Source organism: Danio aesculapii, chromosome 5, assembly GCF_903798145.1.
Source record: "Danio aesculapii chromosome 5, fDanAes4.1, whole genome shotgun sequence".
Taxonomy (NCBI): Eukaryota; Metazoa; Chordata; class Actinopteri; order Cypriniformes; family Danionidae; genus Danio; species Danio aesculapii.
This window is the reverse complement of record NC_079439.1, coordinates 64,351,882-64,375,193: the sequence shown is the minus strand read 5'-3', so window position 1 is coordinate 64,375,193 and position 23,312 is coordinate 64,351,882. Positions and strand designations below refer to the sequence as shown.

The 23,312-nt window shown below is 36.0% G+C and overlaps 1 protein-coding gene across 1 annotated transcript in view; it reads left to right on the top strand.

Moving 5' to 3' along the window:
- The first annotated feature begins 1,080 nt into the window (after positions 1–1,080).
- The window catches only part of cntrl (centriolin), a 55,010-nt gene continuing 32,778 nt past the window's right edge, over positions 1,081–23,312 (top strand). Inside the window, exons 1-13 of the mRNA XM_056457165.1 lie at positions 1,081–1,268; positions 3,083–3,213; positions 3,311–3,441; positions 3,749–3,890; positions 5,069–5,255; positions 5,340–5,533; positions 8,477–8,596; positions 10,447–10,639; positions 10,889–10,998; positions 12,756–12,950; positions 17,666–17,819; positions 18,530–18,750; positions 21,295–21,471. Of these exons, the coding sequence (XP_056313140.1) occupies positions 1,121–1,268; positions 3,083–3,213; positions 3,311–3,441; positions 3,749–3,890; positions 5,069–5,255; positions 5,340–5,533; positions 8,477–8,596; positions 10,447–10,639; positions 10,889–10,998; positions 12,756–12,950; positions 17,666–17,819; positions 18,530–18,750; positions 21,295–21,471 (2,103 nt within the window). The 5' untranslated portion in view covers positions 1,081–1,120. The remainder of the gene's footprint in view (positions 1,269–3,082; positions 3,214–3,310; positions 3,442–3,748; positions 3,891–5,068; positions 5,256–5,339; positions 5,534–8,476; positions 8,597–10,446; positions 10,640–10,888; positions 10,999–12,755; positions 12,951–17,665; positions 17,820–18,529; positions 18,751–21,294; positions 21,472–23,312) is intronic.

Sequence of the window (23,312 nt, the reverse complement as noted above, 5' to 3'; positions counted from 1 at the left end):
ATTCAAAGTTTTTGTATTTAACAGAATAAAGAAACTCAGAACGGTTTAAAATCACATCAGGAAGAATAAATTATGAGGTAATTTTCTTTTTTTTTTGATGGGGGGGGGGGGTCTAAAAGTGCTTATATAGGTCTAAATAACTCATTATTGCCATAAATAACAACCTTGCTTGATGATAGAAACGTATTTTGGAAAGTGTATGTTGTTTTTATGAATTTATGCAGTTATGATATGTTGTTGAACACGTAGTGTCCATTTTGAGTGTGCATTTTGAGGACTCTTATTTAGATCAATGCAACACGTTGACTTCCATAGTCAATTTTTTCCCTACTATGGAAGTCGATGGGTGCCAGCAACCAGTATTCTTCCAAATATCTTCTTTTGTATTTAACAGATTAAACACATAACATTTTAACATCACATGGAGGAGTATACATTATGAAGTAATTTTTATATTTTTTAAAGGGGGGTGTCTAATAGTGTTTATATAGGCCTAAATAACGATGATAAAACGTGTTTAGGAACGTGTATGTTGTTTTTATGAATGTATGGAGTTATATTTTGGCTACACTGGAAATGAGTGCTCATTTTGAAGACTCTTATTTTGAAAAATCCTGCAACAATGTCACGTGATCAAAACACCACCGCGAATCATTTAAGTTCTTGCTGCGAAATCAGAATGAAAGAGAATTGTTTGCTCGGTTTAATCCTTAACTAACGCATGAGTTAAATAAATGATAGCTGGGATAAGAAGTGAATCTAACAGGCTTGTATTCGCTTGGTTTTATTTATTATTTTAATAGAGATTCTTAATAACCTGACGGTTGCTGGATAAGCGCTTGGTATCGGTCACTATGGAAACTGGGTAACAAAAGTTGACCAGTCTTCGCTAATCAGTAAATGACCATGCGGTTCCATGTTAAACTTCTTATTAAAAACACTTTGTAATTATGTTGTTTGTTGACTTTGGGTTTTGTCAGATTCGGTCTGCATTGCATAAATCACTAACGTTAGAAGTAACGATAACATTATGTTTTTAATAGTCGAACATAACTAGGATAAACGTCCTATTTGCTGGTCTCTTGAAATAAAGTTACAGTAAATATCTAATGAGTGTAAAATGAAAAGAGGCGGCCAGATGCGCAAACAGTCTCCAATATTGGGATTCAAAATTTCCAAGAGACCCCAAAGCAAACCTGTGACTCCCAACACAATCTCATTGCCTGTAGCTGAGGATGGAGGTCAGAGAGAAGAACCTAGTGATGAAGGTAAATCAAAATCATTTTGCTAAAGTACAGGAATCACTTTTGTGACATATCTGTCTTTTTGGAGTTCATCTGAATTTCTAGATGTTTGGACACTTTTTTTTTTTTGCACTAGAGCTTTTTTAGTGAGGTAAAGTTGGGTTTATATTCGCACATTCCTTCACTTGTGACACGGTCCTACAGTATGTTGTTTAACAGGCTACTTTGAATATTCGGTCTGAAATAGCGTGTAAGTATGACTTCAAAACAACATTAGCATTATTTAATTGACTTTGAATATTGTTGTACTTTAATAGTCATTCATTAATTCGTTTTCCTTCAGCTTTGTCACTTTATTCATCAGGGGTCGCCACAGTGGAATAAACCACCAGCTGCAACCCTATATCCTACTGGGAAACATCCATAGACACTCATTTACATATTTACTACAGCCAATTTAGTTTATTCAATTCACCTATAGCGCATGTATTTGGACTGTGGGGGAAACCGGAGCACCCGGAGTAAACCCACGCCACACGGGGAGAAGATGCAAACTCCACACAGAAACGCTAACTAACCCAGCCGGAACTCAAACAAGCGACCTTCTTGCTGTGAGGCGACAGTGCTACCCACTGAGGCACCACTTTGATAGTCATTGGCTTGTAATAGGATTTCCTTATTTAGAATTTGCAAGCAATACTTTTCTGAAGTTATATTATTAAGTAGAAAGTCTGAATGTGTGAATGTAAAACCAAATTTACTTCAATCGACTTTTTCTTATAGGAAAACTGAGATTTCATCATTTATTTCTGGCCCATTTCTGGTATTCAGTACCTTTTGAATATTGTAAAAACATAAAACACACTGTTTAAATCAGATTTTGTGTAATTGTAATCGGGAGATTGTGTAAAATATGTCAAAAATTATTTTGATTAAACTTTAGTGTATACATTTAATAAATTTCAAGCAAAAATAAATGAGAAGGACGACTAAAAATATCCACCTTGTTTGGGACAAATGAATAATTGTTTTGTGTTCAGAAAAAAAAAGTTCATCATTTTGTACAGATTTTCTTGTTTATCATCTCAAATGCATAAATGTGGTCATGTTAGATACTATGTGGATATGTTAGATACTAATAAATAAATTTTGTATCATATTTCATGTTAATTTCAACTGCAACAATATAAATACAATTATGGATTTTAATATATTGGTCAATATAGTTTCATAATGACCCTCAGTGGACACAAGCTAACAACAAGCAGCTGTATGTTGATTAACTAATGCTAACAGATAAATACATACCCTAACGACATATAGTTAATTATTGCCAATCATTAACTGTTGACAAATGGACACATAAAGTGGTACCAAATTACTTCATGTTTGAAACTTTGATGCAAAAAAAAGTAACATAAGCATAAATCATTTCAGCAATCATTGTGTGAAAATTATTTGTATTTTTTTGTCATTTATTGTGATTTCCCCCCTAATTAATGTAACGATTAGAAAAAATGTGTCCACGTCAGTCAGCGATAATGTTTGGTGTATAATGAACAACCAAAGAGACAGCAGTGTCAGTTTGAAGTTTGAGATGAAATAAGAAATCACATATGAATTATGTTCTCTTAAGTTAAAACAAAGATAAATTTGTGAATTTTGTAGACAAAATATTTGCAGAATTTCCTGTCATACTAAAATATTTACACTTTATGAAATTTTATGTGTACAAATAATATTTATTTTTCTTTTAGTATATTATTAAACACAGTGGGCATGTGATGAAAACCTTTTTAAAGTTATGGATATTTATTTACACACTTTTCTACTCATAGACAAAAGGCAATATAAGGGGACAAGATACATCACAGAAGACCTGATTAGGAGAGTGACAAAATGTGACAATTTAGTTCTCGTGCTCACCCTGGATCTGTCTATGGCCACAGGGAGTGACCACCAATTTAGGGTAAGGTTTAGACATTATCTGGTTAATGCTTCATGAGGGTGATAAAGTTTACATATGATTGTATTTCGCATTAATTCATATTGAGCTGTTTTTTCAGTATATAGAAAATTTGGACAAGTGTGAACGCCTGCAGGTTCTCAACCTCAGCAACAACAGGATAGAGAGAATTGAGAAACTAGAGAAACTATGTCAATTACGTGAGCTTCACCTTTCCAAAAACAGGATACAGTAAGAATACCTTCCCTTGAAATAAAATGTGCTATAGTCTAGTGTTTCTCAACCACGTTCCCGGAGGATCGCCAACACTGCATGTTTGTCTGCATTACAAGTCTTTCAGTCTCTGCTAATGAGCTGATGATCTGAATCAGGTGTATTTGGTTAAGGAGACATAGAATATGTGCAGAGCTGGTGGTCCTCCGGGAACGTGGTTGAGAAACACTGCTCTAGTCAAAAAGATTAACTTTTTCATTGAGTAGCAAGAATTAATGCTCTCATGTTTTAACTTTTAAAATATGTGTACTTCACTCATCTGCAGAAAAGTTGAAGGTCTAGAACACATGACGAAACTTCAGGTTCTAAACTTAGCATTCAACAACATTGAAGATCTTCCAGTTTGGTTTGGAAAGAAGCTCCGATCCCTTCAGACCGTAAATCTACAGAGCAACAACATATCCTCAGTGGGTACAATTCAGCAATGGTTTTGTACTTGTTTATCGTTTAATTAAAACCAATCAACAAAGAAGTCTTTAAATCTGAAAAATTACCTTTATGTTTATGTTTATGTTCAAACCTGTAGAGCGTTTTTATAATACAGATTTTTTTATATATTCTCAGCATTTTTATTTATATTCATATTCAAATTTCACATTTATTTTTATTCATACAACGATACTATTTAGTTACTAATGTTTTTCAAAATATGTTTCAATTTGTGTTAAAAAGAAATAAAGTCATACAGGTGACATGAGTTTGAGTAAAAGATAACTGAGAGACATTAGAGAGAACACTCCACTTTTTTTTGACAATTGTCTCATTTTACAACTCCAATAGAGTTAAACAGTTCCATTCAGCCAATCTCTGGGTCTGGCAGGAGCACTTTTAACTTAGCTTAGCATAAATAATTGAATCGGATTAGACCGTTAGCATCTTGCTCAAAAAATAAAAAATAAAAAGTTTCTATAATTTTCTATTTAAAGCGTGATAATTATGTCAGTACATTGTGTAAGACCGACAGAAAATGAAAAGGTGCTATATACTAGGCTGATATGGATAGAAACTATACTCTCATTTTCAACAATTCTCGTTGTAATCAACAAGAATCTTTGCTGCCTTGCCATGGCTGCAGCAGGCGCAATGTTATTACACATATTCTAACTGGTGGTGCAAGTGTAGGACTTGGTGTTGGTTGTTGCTAGATGAGATACAGCTGCAGCCGGAAGTTTATAAGAATTATTTAAATTATTTGTTAAATTGCTATTAAATTATATTTTGTTAACGTCTACCCCTACCTCAGCCCTATACATACCCCTCACAGTAATGTAAAAAAAAAAAGATACAGTACTACAGAAAAGTCAAGCTTTAAATAGAAAAATTATCCATACTCTTTGATAATTTTGAGCGAGATGCTAATGGTCTAATCCAATTTAATGATCTATGCTAAGCTAAGCTAAGCTAAAATTGCTCCCGCTAGACCTGGAGATTGTCTGAATGGATTAAAAAATGGTAAAACTCAACTGTTTAACTCTAGAGGACTTGTAAACTCTTCAGACTTGTCGGAAAAAAAATCATCTAATGTCACATGTATAAAAGTAAATGACTGCTATTGAATGATTATCCATTTACATTGCACCTTTAGCTTCATGAGCTGGCTAAACTGAAGCCCCTGAACAACCTGACGTGTCTAACATTAGCCGAAAACCCAGTATCCAATCTGGCCCATTATCACCTCTTCCTCATCTTCAAACTGAGGTCACTGGAAATATTAGATGGAAAACCAATTAGTCCACAGGATAGAGAGCAAGCACATCAACGGTTTCACATGGGTAAACCTTATCTCATCTTCTACAGTTTTCTTACAGTACTGTATGTGCTAACATAATCTGAGCCCTGTTCTGCTGTCTATACAGAGGAAGTGGAGCGTTTGGAGCAAGAGCTGGAGTTGAGAGCCGAGGAGACGGATCGGCTTCAGAGAGAGAGAACCGTAGCACTGGAACAACTGGAACACCAGGAAACAGTCAACCAAAACTTGAGGCAGCAGAATCAGGAGCAACAGCACAGCCATGAGGAGCTCCAGAGAGAACTGGACACCAAGTCTGAACTGGTGGGTCATGGGGTCTTCACTTACATCTGCTCCAGTGTCAAGAGAGTTGACCATTTTGACATCAACACAACCATGATAGCTTATGAAAAGCAAAGTAAATTCTAACAAAAAGTGCAAATGAAATATAATCATTCAAACTCTAAATGTTTTCATGTGTTTGTCAGTTTTTGACCAATTTTGCCTCAGTAACATGTCTATTCAGAATAGTATAACACTTTATCTATTTGCATCTGTAAATTTCAATTAGAATACATATAATTAAAATAAAAGCTGTTTTTATTTAGGTTTTTCCTATGCACTGATTCAGAAATCTCTTTGTCTGAAGCACAAAACATAACATACATCATTCCACACTGACTGATGTAAAGAAATCCTATTTTATATATTTTTTTGAATATCGTTGGATTCATAAAGTTAGAAAAATATATCCAAAATTCCCTCTGTAGGAACCGTTTACTCTAATATGTTTAGAATATAAAAAATAACAAGAAGGGCGGTACGGTGGCTCAATGGTTAGCACTGTCGCCTCACAGCAAGAAGTCCCGGCTGGGCCAGTTGGCGTTTCTGTGTGAAGTTTGCATGATCTCCCCGTGTTGGCGTGGGTTTTCTCCAGGTGCTCCGGTTTTCCTCACTGTCCAAAGACATGCACTATGAGGGAATTGAATAAACTATATTGGCCGTAGTGTATAAGTGTGTGTGTGAATAAGTGTGTATGGATGTTCCCAACACTGGGTTGTGGCTGGAAGGACATCCGCTGCATAAAACATTGGCTGGAATAGTTGCCGGTTCATTCCGCTGTGGCGACCACTGAAATAGTGTATAAGTGTATGTGCGTGAATAAGTGTGTATGGATGTTCCCAACACTGGGTTGTGGCTGGAAGGACATCCGCTGCATAAAACATAGGCTGGAATAGTTGCCGGTTCATTCCGCTGTGGCGACCTCTGAAATACAGACTAAGCCAAAGGAAAATAAACGAATGAATGAATGAATAAATGATAACAAGAATTTTTAACCTGGCTTTATCCAATGATTTTTTTAATTCTTTAAATGAAAGAGACACATAAATGAGTGTGTATTTAAGTAAATAAAGCCATTCGCAAATTTAAATGTTACATTCCATAAAGCATTACATGCAAATATTTTTTACTAAAAGTATTTGACTGGTGTTTTGCTTATATATTTTTCCTGCTATTGTTTTGCACATATTGCTCCAAAGAAATACAATTATTCTGTTACTTCTTCTCATGAAATGTTCCATCTCTAAAGCATATTCACTTATTAGTTCATCTTAAATTAAAATCATATTAATTAAGAATAAGTGTTTATGCAAAATTATGTCACAAAACGGAAGGAAAAGTGTTGTGAATTCAGTTTTGTGCTGACTTTAATACTTATCTTTCCTATATCTGCTTCTAGATCTTTCCAAATAAATTCTTCCTCATAGTGAAAGTACACAAATGATTTTTTCATAGTTTTTTTCTGTTTACTTTCTATTTCTAGCAAATTTCCTGTTCAGCTCTCTCTTCTTACTCCACACTTTTGTCACCTGTTCTAAAGGTACTTTGTGAATGCTGTTGAGTAATATTTGTGTTTAAGTGTGTGTTTGTTACGTCATTCATCGTCTATATAAGAACACTGCATTTTTATTTGTAAATAGACTCATTTTAGAAGTTTTTTTTAATCCATTCAGTGGCTAAAAATAGTCCTCAGCTTGGAAATTGGGTAACAGCTCTGTGTAGTATCATGGCGCCTGCTGTCGCCATGGTATAGCAGTAAAGTTCCTTGATTATTACGCCATATCAAGCTAGAAAATAGCAACTTTTCATTTTCCGTCACTCAACAAATTATTATTTTTTTTTTATTTAATTTTTGCGAGATGCTAATGGTCTAATCTAAATCAAAAATTTATGCTAAGCTAAGCTAAAAGTGCTACCGCCAATTTCAGAGATCAGCTAAATGGATTTAAAAATGGTAAAACTCAACTTTCAAGTCTAACTCTAGAGTAAAGTTTAACCCTAGAGTACTTAAAGGGACTCTAGGTTAAAATTATCCTATTTTCAAAATAAAAGTTGAGTGTTCTTTTAGCTAACAGACTTTATTGAAAACCTGGCATTTGAAAAACAGTTTCATCAACAGTTCAGTTTCAGTACAGTTTCATCTGTTAGAAAAAAATTAATTACTCTGCACTGGCTCAATAATTTTAATTTTATACAACATTTCAAACCACTTAAACATGGATCATTGCAAAAATGACAAATGCTATCCTTATACTATCCCTTCTATGTTGATTTCCTGTTTCTTGGGTTCCTGTTCTCTTCTGTCTGCATGTCCTTTACTGCCTGTTCTCTTCTCATTCCTGCTTCAATCTAAGCCTCCACAACACACTCCTCTGCTGGATTCTCTGTGTCAGGTATTCACATGTGCTCCATCCATTCATCACTGTATGATGCCAACATTATGTTCTCCTGTCCACTCAGGTGCTCGCTTTTGAGAGCCATGTTGATGGTATGGCATTGCTATGTTCTTAGCATGTTTATGCATGTGTGCATTTTAAGTTAATGGTAATCTTAAATTGTCATTATTCACTTTGTGTATTTATGAGTTTTGTGGTGTACAAGCATATCCTTAAAGGGATAGCTCACTTGTGAACAATAAAGAAGATTTTCTGAAGAAAGCAGTTTTCTGGTAACAGTTTGCTTCCATAGTAAGAAAAACAAATTCTGTTGAAGTCAATGGTTACAGGTTTCCAGCTTTCTTTAAAAAACTATTCTGTTGTGTTCAATGGAAGCAAGAACGTTAAACCGAATTTTCAGTTTTGGGTGAACTATCTCTTTAAAATCCAATGTCATCCTGAGCTGAAAAGGTTTGTAGTGAAGTGTGGCTGGTGTGTTTTGTTTTACGGTGGAATGTTGTGTTTGAATGAATCTTTCTTTATTATACAGCTGAAACAGAAAACTGTGGAATTGACCCAGGCTTGTCAGAAACACTATGAGCTCGAGCAGGAGTTGGCCTTTCACAAAATAGATGTCAAGTTTGAACCTCTTCCTTTTTATCCAGACCCTGTAAGTAACTAGGCTGCACAGTATATTGTTTCAGCATCGATATTGCGATGTGCACGTCTGCAATAGTCACACCGCATGGTCTGAAATGTTGAGCATTCAGGCACACAAAATGATAATGTTTGTAATTTTAAGAAACTAATTGTATTTATGTATAAATACGATGATGACTGAACTGGGTCATTTTACATTTGATTATACATTTTGCTCTGTATATTATTATTATTTAGTTTGTATCTTTGCTGTACTGCGTTTATCAATATTATATTTTAGTATATTTTATGCAGATGCGCTTCCCTACAAAATCATCCCAATCAATCTAAAATGATGAATTCTTACCATATTGAGCCATTTATTTCATCTGGTAAAAATATACTCAATATCGCAATATGTATTGCAGAATATTTTATTTTGCAATGTCATTTTTTCCTAATATCATGCATCTACATAAGTAACCATGGGACATGTTCATTTTGCAATGTTAAATATAATTTATTTTGCTGGTTTCTTAAACTGTTCCAAAGTTTGTGGTTGAAAAGAATTCTTAATTTTTTAAAATGAAGGCTGCATTTATTTGATCAAAAATACAGTAAAAAAACAATAATATGGTAATATTATTATTATTATTATATTGAGTAAAATTGTGTCATCTAAAATAACTATTCTGTATTTGAATTTATTTTAAGGTTCATTTAAAATAATTCATTTCTCTGATGGAAAATATTATTTTTGTAATCAGCCAGTCTTTTTTTGTCACATGATCCTGATATCAATGTAATATGCTAATTCAGTGCGTAAGAAATATTTTTATTACCATCTATGTTAAAAAATGTGTTGAACCACTTAATATTTTTGTAAAAGAAATTTGTAAAATATCATTAACACTGTGCATTACAGTCTAATTCAGTTTCAAATTAAAGCAAAGCAAAGAAAGCTGTATATACAGTTGAAATCAGAATTATTAGCCCCTCTTTGAATTTTTTTTTCTTTTTAAAATATTTCCCAAATGATGTTTAACAGAGCAAGGGCATTTTCACAGTATGTCTGATAATATTTTTTTCTTCTGGAGAAAGTCTTTTTTGTTTTATTTCTGTTATAATAAAAGCAGTTTTTAATTAAAAAAAAACATTTTAAGGTCAAAATTTTTAGCCCCTTTAAGCTATTTTTTTTTTTCGATAGTCTACAGAACAAACCATCATTATACAATAACTTGCCTAATTACCCTAACCTGCCTAGTTAACCTAATTAACCTAGTTAAGCCATTAAATGTCACTTTAAGTTGTATAGAGGTGTCTGGAAAAATTCTAGTAAAATATTATTTACTGTCATCATGGCAAAAATAAAATCAATCAGTTAATAAAAAACTATTATGTTTATAAATGTGTTGAAAAGAAATCTTCTCTTCATTAAACAGAAATTGAGAAAAAAATAAACAGGGGGCTAATAATTCAGGGGATTTAATAATTCTGACTTCAACTGTAAATATAAATAAAGTTTAGTTTAAAGTGGAAGTGAAGCAGTCAGTCAAGGTATTTCAAGATGGCGTCATGTTTAAAAAACCTTTAGTAAAAAGCATATCTTTTGTTTCCTATATATTTCATTAAGTTCAATTTACAAAATAATGTAAACTTGACTGAGTGCTTCACTTACACTTTAATAATATGATTTTCTCACCTCTGGAATTTATAGCAGTTTGTTACCTTCTGATTCTTGTGGCATTTTATCCTGCAGTAAAAACACCTTTTAGTTCAGTGTTAATAAAATGTGTATTGCACAGTGTGAACCATTCAGTGCTGATTTGTGTATGATATGATGACTCATAAATATAGACAACATTCTCTTGTGTTATTCAGGAGGTGGAGGTAGACAACCTAATAAGCGAGAGTCCCTACATTGGAAAGTCTCGTCAGAAAAGAAACATCACATTGCCATCAGAGAATGAGAAGACTGGCACACGAGACCAGCAGATGCATCCGCCAGCCTCAGACCTGACAGAGACTGATAGCCCAGGAGAACATTACATGTCCAGACATGCCCAGCTGGCAGGTAAGGAGGTTCAAAGGGCACCTGGAGTTTTTTTCAGTTATTCTCTCTAACATTTCTCCTAAAGTTTGGAACTAAGTTGCATAAAATGACGTTGCATTTGCATACTGCGTATTCACACAATACCATCCTCCTGTACTTTAGAAGTGCAACAAATATCGATGACCTAGTAATTACATTTTTGGTACAGTTGTTTCATGAAAAGGTTTTTTTTTGTTTAGTTTTTTACCTGAATTTTGGTTTTGCTTTTAGCTGAGAAGCGATTACAGCAGTTAAATAAAGAAATTGAAGCAAGAGAACAACAGATCCTTAAAGCCAGTGAAGAGCTTCGGCAGCTAGAGGATGCAGTTTCCCAGAGACGGGTGAGATGTTGCTTTTTTCATTTGATCTTTGACAAATAGATTAGAAGTCTTTATTGTCCACACACATGTGTAAATTTGTCTTTGGCCTCAGAAATCTTGCAATCCAACAAAAACACAAAGGTTCTTACACCATAGATTGCCAACATACAACCCTGGCTATAAAACCACAAATAGATTCACAGTCACAGAATAACATATAAACTACTTCATGATCATTTGTTTAATATAAAAATAGCAGACGAATCAAAGATTTCTTAAAAAATATTTGTTTTTGTTGTGGGTAGCTGTATCATCTACCAGAAGGAAGCTATTCAAATTCATAATGAAGAGGTTGAGTGGAGTCCTGAACTATCTGTGAGGCTTTCCATCTATAGAAGAGGACATTGTACAGTGTTTCCTCTAGGATTTTTTCCAGCTGTGGCGGCAGCCTTTCACACAGATCCATCCACTACCAATGGCGTTATTTCAATGACAAATGTCGTGAACGCAGTATTACAAGTCGAGATCGCATTTATGTAATACGAGCATGCAAATCTTTGCTTGCGCGCCGATTTCCTCTGTTCATGCACAAAACGTTTTGCACGCCCTCAAATACACGCTGCTCAAGTGCAGATTTTCTTGTGCACTCTCAAATAAATGCTGCTGAAGTGCGAATTAGTGTGTTTATGTAACAAGTATGCCTCCAACATTTATTAGATTTGCTAGGAATATTTATGAATGTCTCCAATAGACCTACAGAGCGGCATTAATGCGTCCTGAAGTAAAGTGAAACGACTATAAATTCCAGCAATCTAAAGTCATTGTATGCAGAGCCAAAGACCTTTATCTATGAATAAAGTATAATTGTATAAACTGTGTTCATCTTAACTGAAAGCTACGTTGTGTTTGCTAGCCTCACGCACCCATAGATAAATACATTAGACGTTGCCTACCCTGTTGTTGTCTATTGGAAGGAATGCGTCAGTAGAGCCGCCATTTTAGTACAGGGTAGCGCTCCTTTGAAATGAATGCGGGACCAAGCTGCAGTGGAGGACTGTGGCCATCCAGAGCCAGAGGAATACACATATACACATATATCTATGAACGGGAGTTTTCCTGGAGGTCAGAAACTTATAATTTTATATCACTTTTCTACATTGATCGATAAGTGATCGCTCAGGCATTCCTGACAAAAAGCTTGTGTTTGTGTGTATAGAAATGTACTATACACCCTCCCTGTTAAATTTGATCTTATCTGTGTCCTGAAACACACCCCCTTCTCCTGCTTTCACTTCTCATACTGACGGAGGGAGCGATTCGTTTGTGAATGAATCTCCGTTATGAACGACTCCTTCACTAGCCGACTAAAATATAAGTTTCCGGCACTGCAGCATCGCGTTGTCATATTTCTTTTGCTTTGTTTGCTGATTTTATTCAACAAAACTAGCATAAGCTGAGTGTTTAGTGCGAGCTGGTGCTACTTTGCCTTATGGTGAATGCAATAGGTGACTGTATTATCATCAATAACGTTACCTGTTTAGCACAAAAGTTCATAACACACAAAAACAAGATCTTACCTATGAAATGTTCTGCCTTTGTGCTTTGTTTTCTTTGTTTGCTCAATACTACACCTGTACACAGCGCTAAAGTCCAGCATCTTCACGTAGTAACACTATCTTGACTAGTGCGGTTGAATGACACTTGTCCTGGGAGCACTGTACAAATATGGCGGCGCTATTGATTCGCAAGAGGGCTAATCATTTTGACTTTGACTGTAGGTCTGTGAGGCTGAAAAGGAGCAACTCAGGCAGGAGCTTCAGAGGAGGATACAGAGTCTTGGAGAGCTGAGAGGAGAGATGGAGGCTGTGGAGAAACAGCTGGACAGACTGAATGCTGAGAGGAATCAAGCTCAGGATGAAATGGAGCAGCTGCAGAATCTACTGCACAACCTGGATCCCAGTGACCCCAAACATGTCAGTAACACTCATGCCTGAACACCCTCATGATGCATTTATTACTGTAATTCACAGCCTCTTGTGGTTGATTGGTTTCATAAATAAATAAATACACCCAGCGTTCAATACTTTTTCAGATTAACAATGGTAAATACAGGTTTTCTGTTTGATGATGCAATTAATTAGCGATAGGTAGGCCTACACGGAAATCTGTGCACAGAAATCCACAGGTTTTTGGCTCATCCTTGAGTATTTATTTAGTTGTGTAAAAATTGTATTTTATCAGTTTTTAAATTAATTTCAGTAATATTATTAACAAATATGAAAATGTTCATATGATTTATTTACAATACAGTTTGTAAAGTAATATTTTCTGTCTTTTAGTAGACATAAAATATGAGAGAGACTTGCGTTGTTTAGCAATTAAGTGGATCTAGTTGGATTTGTATTGCAAACATTAAATGAAAGTTTAAAAGGTATTATTTTTTATTTCATATACTCATATTCAAGTTTTTAGTTATGATAGTCCCAAAATCATTACACATTAATTCGTAGATTTTTTGCAAAATTTTGAGCAGAATTTTTTTTTAGCAAAAATTGTCAGCAGATTAGAGATGCTGACATGGCACCCGAAACCGCAGCTTCATACTAATCATCCACCCGCCACCCGCCCGCACATATAGTTTTATCTGATATATGTATCCACACCCGATCGTCACTTTAATAATTTAATTCTTTGTTTTAGGCATGATGATATGTCACCGTGGACATTAACAGCAGATTCAGTGAACTAATCTGCTCATCTCTGATAGTAAAATAATATGTTATCTTGAACGTTTTTAAATGAACATTTATAAAAACAAAAGTTTGTCTTTAGACAACATTTTCTTCATTTGAAATAGATACAGAAAGTAAAAAAAAATACATTTTAGCTTTTACAGATACAGGAACAAGAAAACAAAAACGGTGCCACTTCAGCCTAAACGGCAGCTGTGTTGTGTTTACTTGGCCTTTTTCTTCGCACCGCCTCGCCTCCAAAACACGGTCAGCTGCACTGAATGAGCATTCGCTCGCACCGCGTGTCGCAGGGCACTGCAGTCGTGAAAATAAGGGATCTTGTTTCTCCCAGAACGATAGCAGATTTTCCTCTGATGACTCCTCTAACTAAAACTTTGAACTGTAGGCTACTCTTGCACTTCATCCATTAGCCTATTATTGGGCGTCTCATCTTCCCATTCTGCAAAGTCCACTCTCTGCTTTTTCGCTTGTCCACTGCCATGTCCCGCTACATCCACCAGCAACCAACCCGCAATTAATCATAATGTATTTTTTTATTACCCCACCAGCCCGACCCATGGATTATCCGCAGGGCCCGCGGATAGAACCACCATCCGCGCATCACTACCACAGATTCTGTCTGGCCCTAGCGATAGGTCAACACACAGCGTTTACATGCTGGTGCAATCACTGGTTTGCTTTCATTTGATATTTAAATACATCAGATACAAAAGTTTTAGGTCAGATTACATTTATTATGGTCTTATAAATTATACTCTTCTGCAAGCATTCATTATATTGAACAAATGTGGCATTACTACAGATTTTTACATTATAATAACATTATTTGTCCTTTAAATACATTTCACATTAATACTCTTTTTACTTTATTAATCAAATGTGATTTTTCTTTTAAAAAATTATATATATCTGCATTAATATTTTAGGTAATTTCTGCTTTTATTCTTATTTAAGAATCTGCATTTAAGTCCATTAAATTGAGAATGAATTTAGCTGTCACTTTTATGGTTAGCAGGATTTACTGTAGTATTTTAACATTTTATTTCTGTTGGAAATACTTATGTGAGGTGTGGGCTAATTAATTCAAAACAGAAATCAACTCATGTGCAGTTACAGATTGTTTGTTTGCTATTTTACCCTGATACGTGAACTCTGATTAATGAATAGCGGATTAAATAGTTAATGCTCTGTTTACACACACTGAAGTGTTAAAAATGAAGGCAAGAACCAGTTTTCTGCAGAAGTAACGTTTACAAGTATCTATGATACACGTGTTGGTGTTACTGCTTACACCCATGTGTGATCACTCTAAAAGGGTTGTGCTATATCTTCAACAACACCTTCAAAATAATTTAATTTAAATTCTATTATAGTCTAATAATCATATCAGCCTTTATGCAAATCATATTTAAAATCTTAGACCTCATATTTAAATAGACCTCTGTCTATTTATGTTATAAAAACCAATACAAAACAGCATGTCTTTCTGTTTTCAGTTAAAGAAATGATCACTGTGCAAAGTATCACTGATGTGTTGTTTTTATACTTCCCTAACAACAAAGTTGAGCTTCTCTAGGGAATTAATCATTGCCAACCCATGATGCTCAGCAACAAGTAGCAGGCATATAAAATAAGGCTCCTGTCTCTTTAAGAAAGAAGAGAGCACTTCTGTCCTGGGGGAAATCTGTTGATGCTGTGGGTGGAGCCAAAGAGGTTCCTTACTCCCACTCAGCACGAGTTGTGCACTCTGATTGGCTGAAGCCCGAAGTTTCCTGTGTTGATTCAAAGGGAGCTAAGCGGAGGGTGGACAGAGTGCATTGAAAGAGGAGGAGGGGAGAATGAGGTCTAGAGGAGGGGACTACTTGTGGTGATAGTTGGACCTCATGAACAAAAGCTCTGAAGTTTAGAGTAGCCACGCCGAAAAGAGACAGGAAATGCTCTCCTTCTGTGAAAAAAGCTCCCGTTACTCCTTATGGGGCAACAACAGGAGAAAAATGCATATCTAGAGACAGAAGTGAAGAGATGGCAGGCGCACCGCTGTAGTAAGTTCCCCAGTGGGGTCTTGTAGGGGCTCATGGGAGGCTGCTGTCATGCTGTTGCAGTTTTGGGCTCTTGATGTCGTTTTGTAGAAATCAGTAATAGATTCTAACAGTAAAAACAGCATTTATTTTTAAAAATTGATTATTGTTTCGTGATGTGAATGTTGAATGTTGTTCATATTCAGTGTTATAACAGGAAATTGCAAAAGCATTATGTCATCAGGGGTTTGCTGGCTTGCATATTGTACTTTGCTTTCATTACTTTTGAGAGCTGTTGTTTTGATAATGCACAGCATTAAAACCACTAAGGCGAAAACTTTCGATAAAACAAAATATCTAGTTTTCGATTAGTTATAAAGCAAACTAACCTGAGGCATTGTTTTTAAAATAATGCTTAATTTAGGGGTTAGGGAAACACTTCACGATAAAGTGTTGGGACAAGGGAAGAGGAAGTGTACGATTAGAGAAGTAATAAATGAAAGAGTAAATGTTCAGTAAAGGAATTAATCAAATATACAGCGTGTTACAAAAGTATTAAACCTGTCACCATTTTTCCCCAAAACATTTCTAAAGGTGCTGTAGACTTGAGATTGTCATCAGAATCAGATGTCAGTAACAACCAAAGTAACCCACACATACAAAACAAAACTAATTCAATTAGAAATTAAGTAAAATGACACAGGGCAAATTATTGAGCATGGAGGACATTAAGGAATGAAAGGCATGGAAAGCCTAGACAGCAGCTGAAATCTCTCAATATTTACCTACGGCCAATATTTCTCCTATGGCCAAACGTCTTGTGCAGAGCTGCAGTCTAGGCGCTGAAGGCTGGAGAACGCTGGACGTCATCGAAGACTCGTCTGTCCCTGGAGCGTCACAGGAATCAGTCTCATGCTCTCCACTCCTCCAAGACCACCACAGCAGCTGCTCAGGATACGGCCTGGTCCAGGATTATTGAAATCTTGGGATCATCTCGTCGCTGGTCTTGAATCACATCAGTGGCGCTGCAAAGTCTCTGGGGGACTCGGAATGAGTATCCCCAGGTGGAAATAGAGAATAAAGAGAATAATTAGCATATCTGCTGTTCATAGTGTATATAAACGAGATGGAAAAACCTGCGTGGGGCACATTCATGCATCATACTGTGTCATAGTGTATGCTTTGCTAAGAAGATAGGTCTTTAATCTAGTTTTGAACTGCGAGAGTGTGTCTAAACCTCGGACATTATCAGGAAGGCTTTTCCAGAGTTTAGGAGCCATAAATGAGAAGGCTCGGCCTCCTTTACTTGACTTTGCTGGTAGTAACAGAAGCCCTGAGTTTGAGATCTTCAAGAGCGGGTTGGATTGTAACGAGACAGGAGGTTGGTTAGATAAACAGGAGCTAGATTATTTAAAGCTTTATAGGTAAGAAGCAATATTTTAAATTCAATACGAAAGTTAACAGGCAGCCTGTGTAAGAAGGATAATATTGGGGTGATATGTTAATATTTTCTAGACCTAGTCAGAACTCTGGCAGCTGCATTTTGTACTAGCTGAAGTATGTAATAGAGGATGCTCAGCAAACAGAGCATTACGGTAATCCAGCCTAGTCATAAAAGCATGAACTAGCTTTTCTGCATCTGAGATGGAATTTATCCTTGTGTTGTTCAATTGTTATTGTTGATTTTTTTATTTGTGGGTTTAAATTGTTTAGGTTTTTACCAAAATCTGGCTTCATTTCATGTCAACAGCTCCTTTAGAAATACATTTTCCAGGAAAAGGCATGATTTATTCAATACTTGTGTTATAAACTGTACATATCAACTTATCTAGTGTAATTGTGTATTTACTGATTTATAAGCTGAACTGATTATGTAATAACACAGTGACACCGCTCCGTGTTCTGTCACTCCTGCAGACCCATGTGAAGGCTCAGTTGTCCAGGAAGTCACAGCTGCTGGCCATCATGAGCAGAAAGCACCAGGAACTGGAGCGCAGGCTGGATGACATGATCACACGCATTTACAAGGAGACGCAGGAGATCAAAGATCTGGAGCAGCAGCTGACTGATGGTGAGGAACTATTTAATTCATTGGAAAATATTGTTGTATTTTATTGACCTTATTCTTCACATTCGGTTATGCTTCACATTGGTTAGCACTGTTGCCCTGAGCAAGAAGGTTTCTGGTTTGAGTCCCAGCTGGGCCAGATGGGCATTTATATGTGGAGTTTGCATGTTCTCCCCGTGTTGGTGTGGGTTTCTTCCGCGTGCTCTGGTTTCCCCCACGCTCCAAAGACATGTGCTATAGGTGAACTGAATCAACTAAATTGGCTGTAGTGTACAAGTGTGTGTGTGTGTGTGTGTGTGAATGAGGGTGTATGGGTGTTTCCCAGTACTAGGTTGGGCCTGGAAGGGCATCCGCTGCATAAAACATATGCCAGAATAGTTGGCGGTTCATTCCGCTGTGGCAACCTCTGAAATGGAGACTAAGTCGAAGGAAAATGAACGAATGAATTTCCGGTCTCATTCACTTCCATTGATTTTTGATAATAAATCACTTGATATTTTCTTATTATATTAATCTACTTTTTATGTATAGTCATAAACATTGTATTGTTTGTAAAGCAAGCAGTTTGACCCTTTTCTGCTGTTTATTACTCCTAGTCATTTCAACTGAATCGGGCATTCTAAAACGGTCTCAAATATGTGCGCACTTATGCGTTGCAGAATAAGGTCAATAGATAGAATTTTATGATTATTGAAATATGTCTGCCCTTTCAGGTCAGATAGCTGCTAATGAAGCGCTCAAACGTGACCTTGAGGGCATCATATCAGGTCTTCAGGAGTATCTGCGGGGTGTGAAGGACCAAGCACGAAGAGCCCAATCAGATTGCAGACGTCTACAGAGGGAGAAAGACACTCTGCAGCACCTCTTAGACATAAAGGAGCAGGAATTCACACAGCTGGAGAATAAAGCCCTGAGTGCTGAAAACACACAGGAGGTAGTTTTTAACAATATGGACCCTTTTCACAAGACATGTTTAACAGTCATCTTAATCTTAAATCCATAAAAGTTTTAACATTTAGATTTTTTTTAAAGATGTGCACAATCATATGTATTTATTTATGTTTTATATCATCTTTGCATCAAAAAACAAATAACCGCTTGTGCGATGTGTTTGAAATGTAGAGTTTATGAGCAGGGGTGCGTTTCCCAAATCCATCGTTAGCCAACTAAGGTCGCAAGTTCCGTCATTACAAGCATAGTTTGTTGATTTGCCGTCTCTCCAACGAACATTCGCAAACTTGAGCACTCGCAACCACACCTCTGAAGCTGTAGTTAGAAACATAGTTCCTGGCTGTGTTCTATTCCCAATTATCCCCCCCCTATGCCCTATTCATTAAGAACTTTCTAACATTCAAAGTTGGAATTATTAAAAATAACAAAGCATTAAGGTCATCTCTCTTTGGTGTAATTTGCTTTCAAACTATTTTTACAATTCAGTTTTAGCGATCTTCATGTTTACAATTGAGCTCCCTTCGCAGTGCACTTTGAAAACATTGATATAATTTTGAACAGATTCATGGCGAAAGCTCTAGGTGACCTATTATTTAAAAGCGGAACTTACATTACGTCTCCAAAGCTTGTGAAAACAAAAAGCATACGTTAATGCTTTTAATTTATAGTGGGTTTATTATTAAGTCTGACATGGGCCTGCTGGTTAGAACTTTCTGCTGTAGTTTACTAGTGTCAAAATGTAAAAGTAGACTTTTCTAAAAAATAAATAAACAATATTCTACTTAATAATAATTATTATTATTATCATCATCATCATTAATATTATTATTAAAGTATAATTTTTTCATTTCTAATACATAATAATAAAAATAATAATAATTATCATCATCCTCATCATGGTCATCATTAGTATTATTAATATTATTATTAAATTAGGATTTTTTTTTATTTCCTAATATATAATAAATATTAAATTTCATTTTATAATAAATAGCCTCATTATTTATGTATTTATATGATTTATATATGATATTAGAATACGTGTTAGCTTTTGTAAGTGATTTTATGTTTTAGAATAGAATATGTCATATTCTCAATAATATTTGTAAAGGAAACATAGGCCTTATATGTGGCATTTACATATATTTCAGTTAATATGGAAAACGAGTGCATGTTTTTACCAAATCTAATATTGGATTTAATTTTAAATGCGTGTGCGTGTAAAACAATATAATTTGCACAAAGAAATGATGGGGTTCTTCTCTAAAGAAGTTCAGAGCATCATTATGGGTGTTTTACGCTATAACTAACATGGTTTAAGCGATGGACCTGCGACAGAGAAACTATGCGTTTTGGAAACACTCATCACTACATTGTTCTTTTGCCTAACGATGCATCGTACTAGTTCAGCCGCGAGTTACGTCGTTGTTTGGGAAACGCACCCCAGGACAGTAAGGCCCAATTCTATTTTTGTACCCCTACCCTTTCCTCTTGGCCCTTAAAACCAAGTGTGAAGGGGAAGGGCTTCAAAATTTACCCCTAAGAATTGGGACAGCACTACAGCACCTGCACACGTCATGATATGTCATCGCAATCTCTTGCTTCATATGAGATTGCTGTAGTTATTCCAGATGCTTTCATTTTTGGTATTTATCCTAAAGAAATCACTGAAGGCATATATTATGTTATCATAAGATCATAACTATACTGCGCATTTACACAGTGGCCATATTCATCTATGTAAACACAAGAAAACAACACTAACATTATAGCAGGCACTGTAAAAAGCTCATTCCCAGCCACAAGACTTTTCTGACAGGGGATTCGAGTGTCATCGACTGTCAGAATTTTGTGGGACTGCTATACAGGAGTTATTATTATGGATTAAAGATCGCGAAATTTGGCGGTTTTTATTTTAGCTTTTTTTTAAAAGCATGACGGTAAAACATGAACATGGTTATGAATATATTAAAACATGTGCTTGTTTGTTGTAAAAATTCGTAATAACGACAAAAAATACTAATTTGTGGATCTCCTTACTTGCCGTTGTGGCTGGTGTATTCTGGGAAATTTCTTACCCCTTGGTTTCGAGTGTGGTGTTGAAAAATCTTCGTTCGAAGGGCTATTCACCCCTTCCCCTTAGCCCTACGCCTTCAAGCTAATGAGAATTGGGACACCCCTACCCTTTGACGTGAACGTGCAAAACGAGGGGTAAGGGGAAGGGCTAAGGAGTAGAATTGGGATTGGGCCTAAATTTGACGTTATTCTCTCTTCTGGCTGCCTCACACTATTTTTCCCCTTCTGAAAGTCTTTATAACAACATGATGGAGTTTTTCTTTCATTATTTCAGCAAATAGGATTGTAAAAAAAATTATTTGTTGTACTCTCCCATTCACTGCGCTCTAAGTTTACCCAACTATGATGACTTCCGTTACTAAGAAACCCGGAAATGTAAAAAGGATCCATTCAGCAGCACAGTGATTCTGTTTTGCTGTTTATACATTGGCATGTTTTTGTTGTGTTATAGGAGCTAGAGCGACAGCAGCAGGAGTTTGAGAATCTGATGAAGGAGAATGAAGATCTGAAGCGAGCACAAGGACAGGTCAGTGAATATGAGGCCGAGCTGGAGAGCCAACTACAGCAGAGAGATACTGAAGCCACACAGCTGAAGGACGAGCTGGACAGACTGCGTCGACTCACTCAGGTTAGAAAGCCTTTATAGATTTTTACATTAGGGCTGCACAATATATCGCAAAATTACCGATATCGTGATAAAAGTATATGCAATATACTTATCGCAGACATGTGTGATTAATTAAATTTATTGCATGGATTGGTTATCTAAATTTGACTAATCAGATGTGGCCTTACTTCAGATCTTACTATCTTACTATCCCCGCCTCCCCAGTAGTTGCTGTTCTGCTGTTGGCAGGAGCGGCCCAAATGTGAGCTTAGAGCTGAAAATGTATATTTACGGAAGATGGACAACAGCCAATCAGAGTCAGAATATCTGCTTGATTGGTATTTACTCTTTCACTCAGTGTTTTAAAGACTAAATGTTTGCACCATTACATGTTTTTTTAGTCTGAATTAGAATGAATTAGATCTGATTTTAATATCATTAAACAAATAAAGGGTGGCCCAGTGGGTAGCGCTGTCGCCTCACAGCAAGAAGGACGGTGGTTCGAGCATCGGCTGGGTCAGTTGGCATTTCAGTGTAGAGTTTGAATAAGTTTTCTCCGGATGCTCCTGTTTCCCCCACAAGTCCAAAGACATGCACTATAGGTGTCCATAGTGTATGTGTGTGAATGAGAGTTTGTGGGTGTTTCCCAGTGATGGGTTGCAGCTGGAAGGGCATCCGCTGCGTAAAACATATGCAAAGTTGGCGGTTTATTCCGCTGTGGCGATCCCTGATGAATAAAGGGACTAAGCCATGAATGAATGAATGAATGAATGAATGAATGATTTTAAAACATTGCTAATAAAAACAGCATTATTCTAGAGAAATATTGTTATATCGTAAAGAATATTGATATAGGAATACTCAACAAAAATATTGCATATTTTTCCAGTATTGCGCAGCCCTATTTTACATATTCTTGTATACGATAATACAAATTTTGTAAAGGGATGGTTTACCTAAAAAAAATTCTACTAGTGTCACTCCATGTGTTTGTCACAGAATATAATGCGCAATTTACACAAAGTGTAACTAGTACCGTCCAAGCTCCACAAATGTAGCTTCCAATGTTCTTAAATGTATTCTTGAAATATATTTTTTTCAATGCTACCTTTACTTAGTTGGCAGGGTGCGCAACAAAAAGTTTAAATCTATGTTATTTTCACTTGAAGAAGAAAGCGTTATGGGTAATTCGCATATTGCGTAATTTGCACCTCAAGTTCATTATTTCAAATGTAGATGCATAGCAAGCAATCACAAATACTAAGAGAAAGTGGTACCCCTCGTGCTTTCTACACGTTTAGAAGCGACATCTTAACAGCCCATTAACAACAATGGAGGACAAACAGCAGACTCTGTTCTTGCTTTTTGGCACGTGGCTAATTGTCACAAGAAGATGACAAGCTTTGTTTGTGCATGGTTCATTGCTTGTTGCCATAATTGTATTAAAACTGTACCGTGTTTTGGCTTTGTGTTAAAAAATAGAACTTCCTGTGTTGTCATTTTCCTGCCTTGTTGCACATATAAGTGACAGTTCTCCAAACCAATTGCGTTCAGCACTGAGTCTAGCTTCACAATTCTGGTTCTGTATTTTGTGCTAGCTACCCTTATGAAAGGGGTAAGGTATGGTACCGTACCGACCCAAACTGCAAGCGATAACGAGCCATATGATTTATTTGAACAGGAATATTTTGAAATATGATTGCAATTTTAAAAGAACCGTTTCAAGTTAAATCTATTTTCAGGTGTAATTTATACCAGTGATGGCAAATGTTTTGCAGTGTTAATCTTTAATAAATCATTCTAATTTGCTGATTTGAAAATAAAAATGTATTATGCTGACAAAAGCTATGCTGTTTAATATT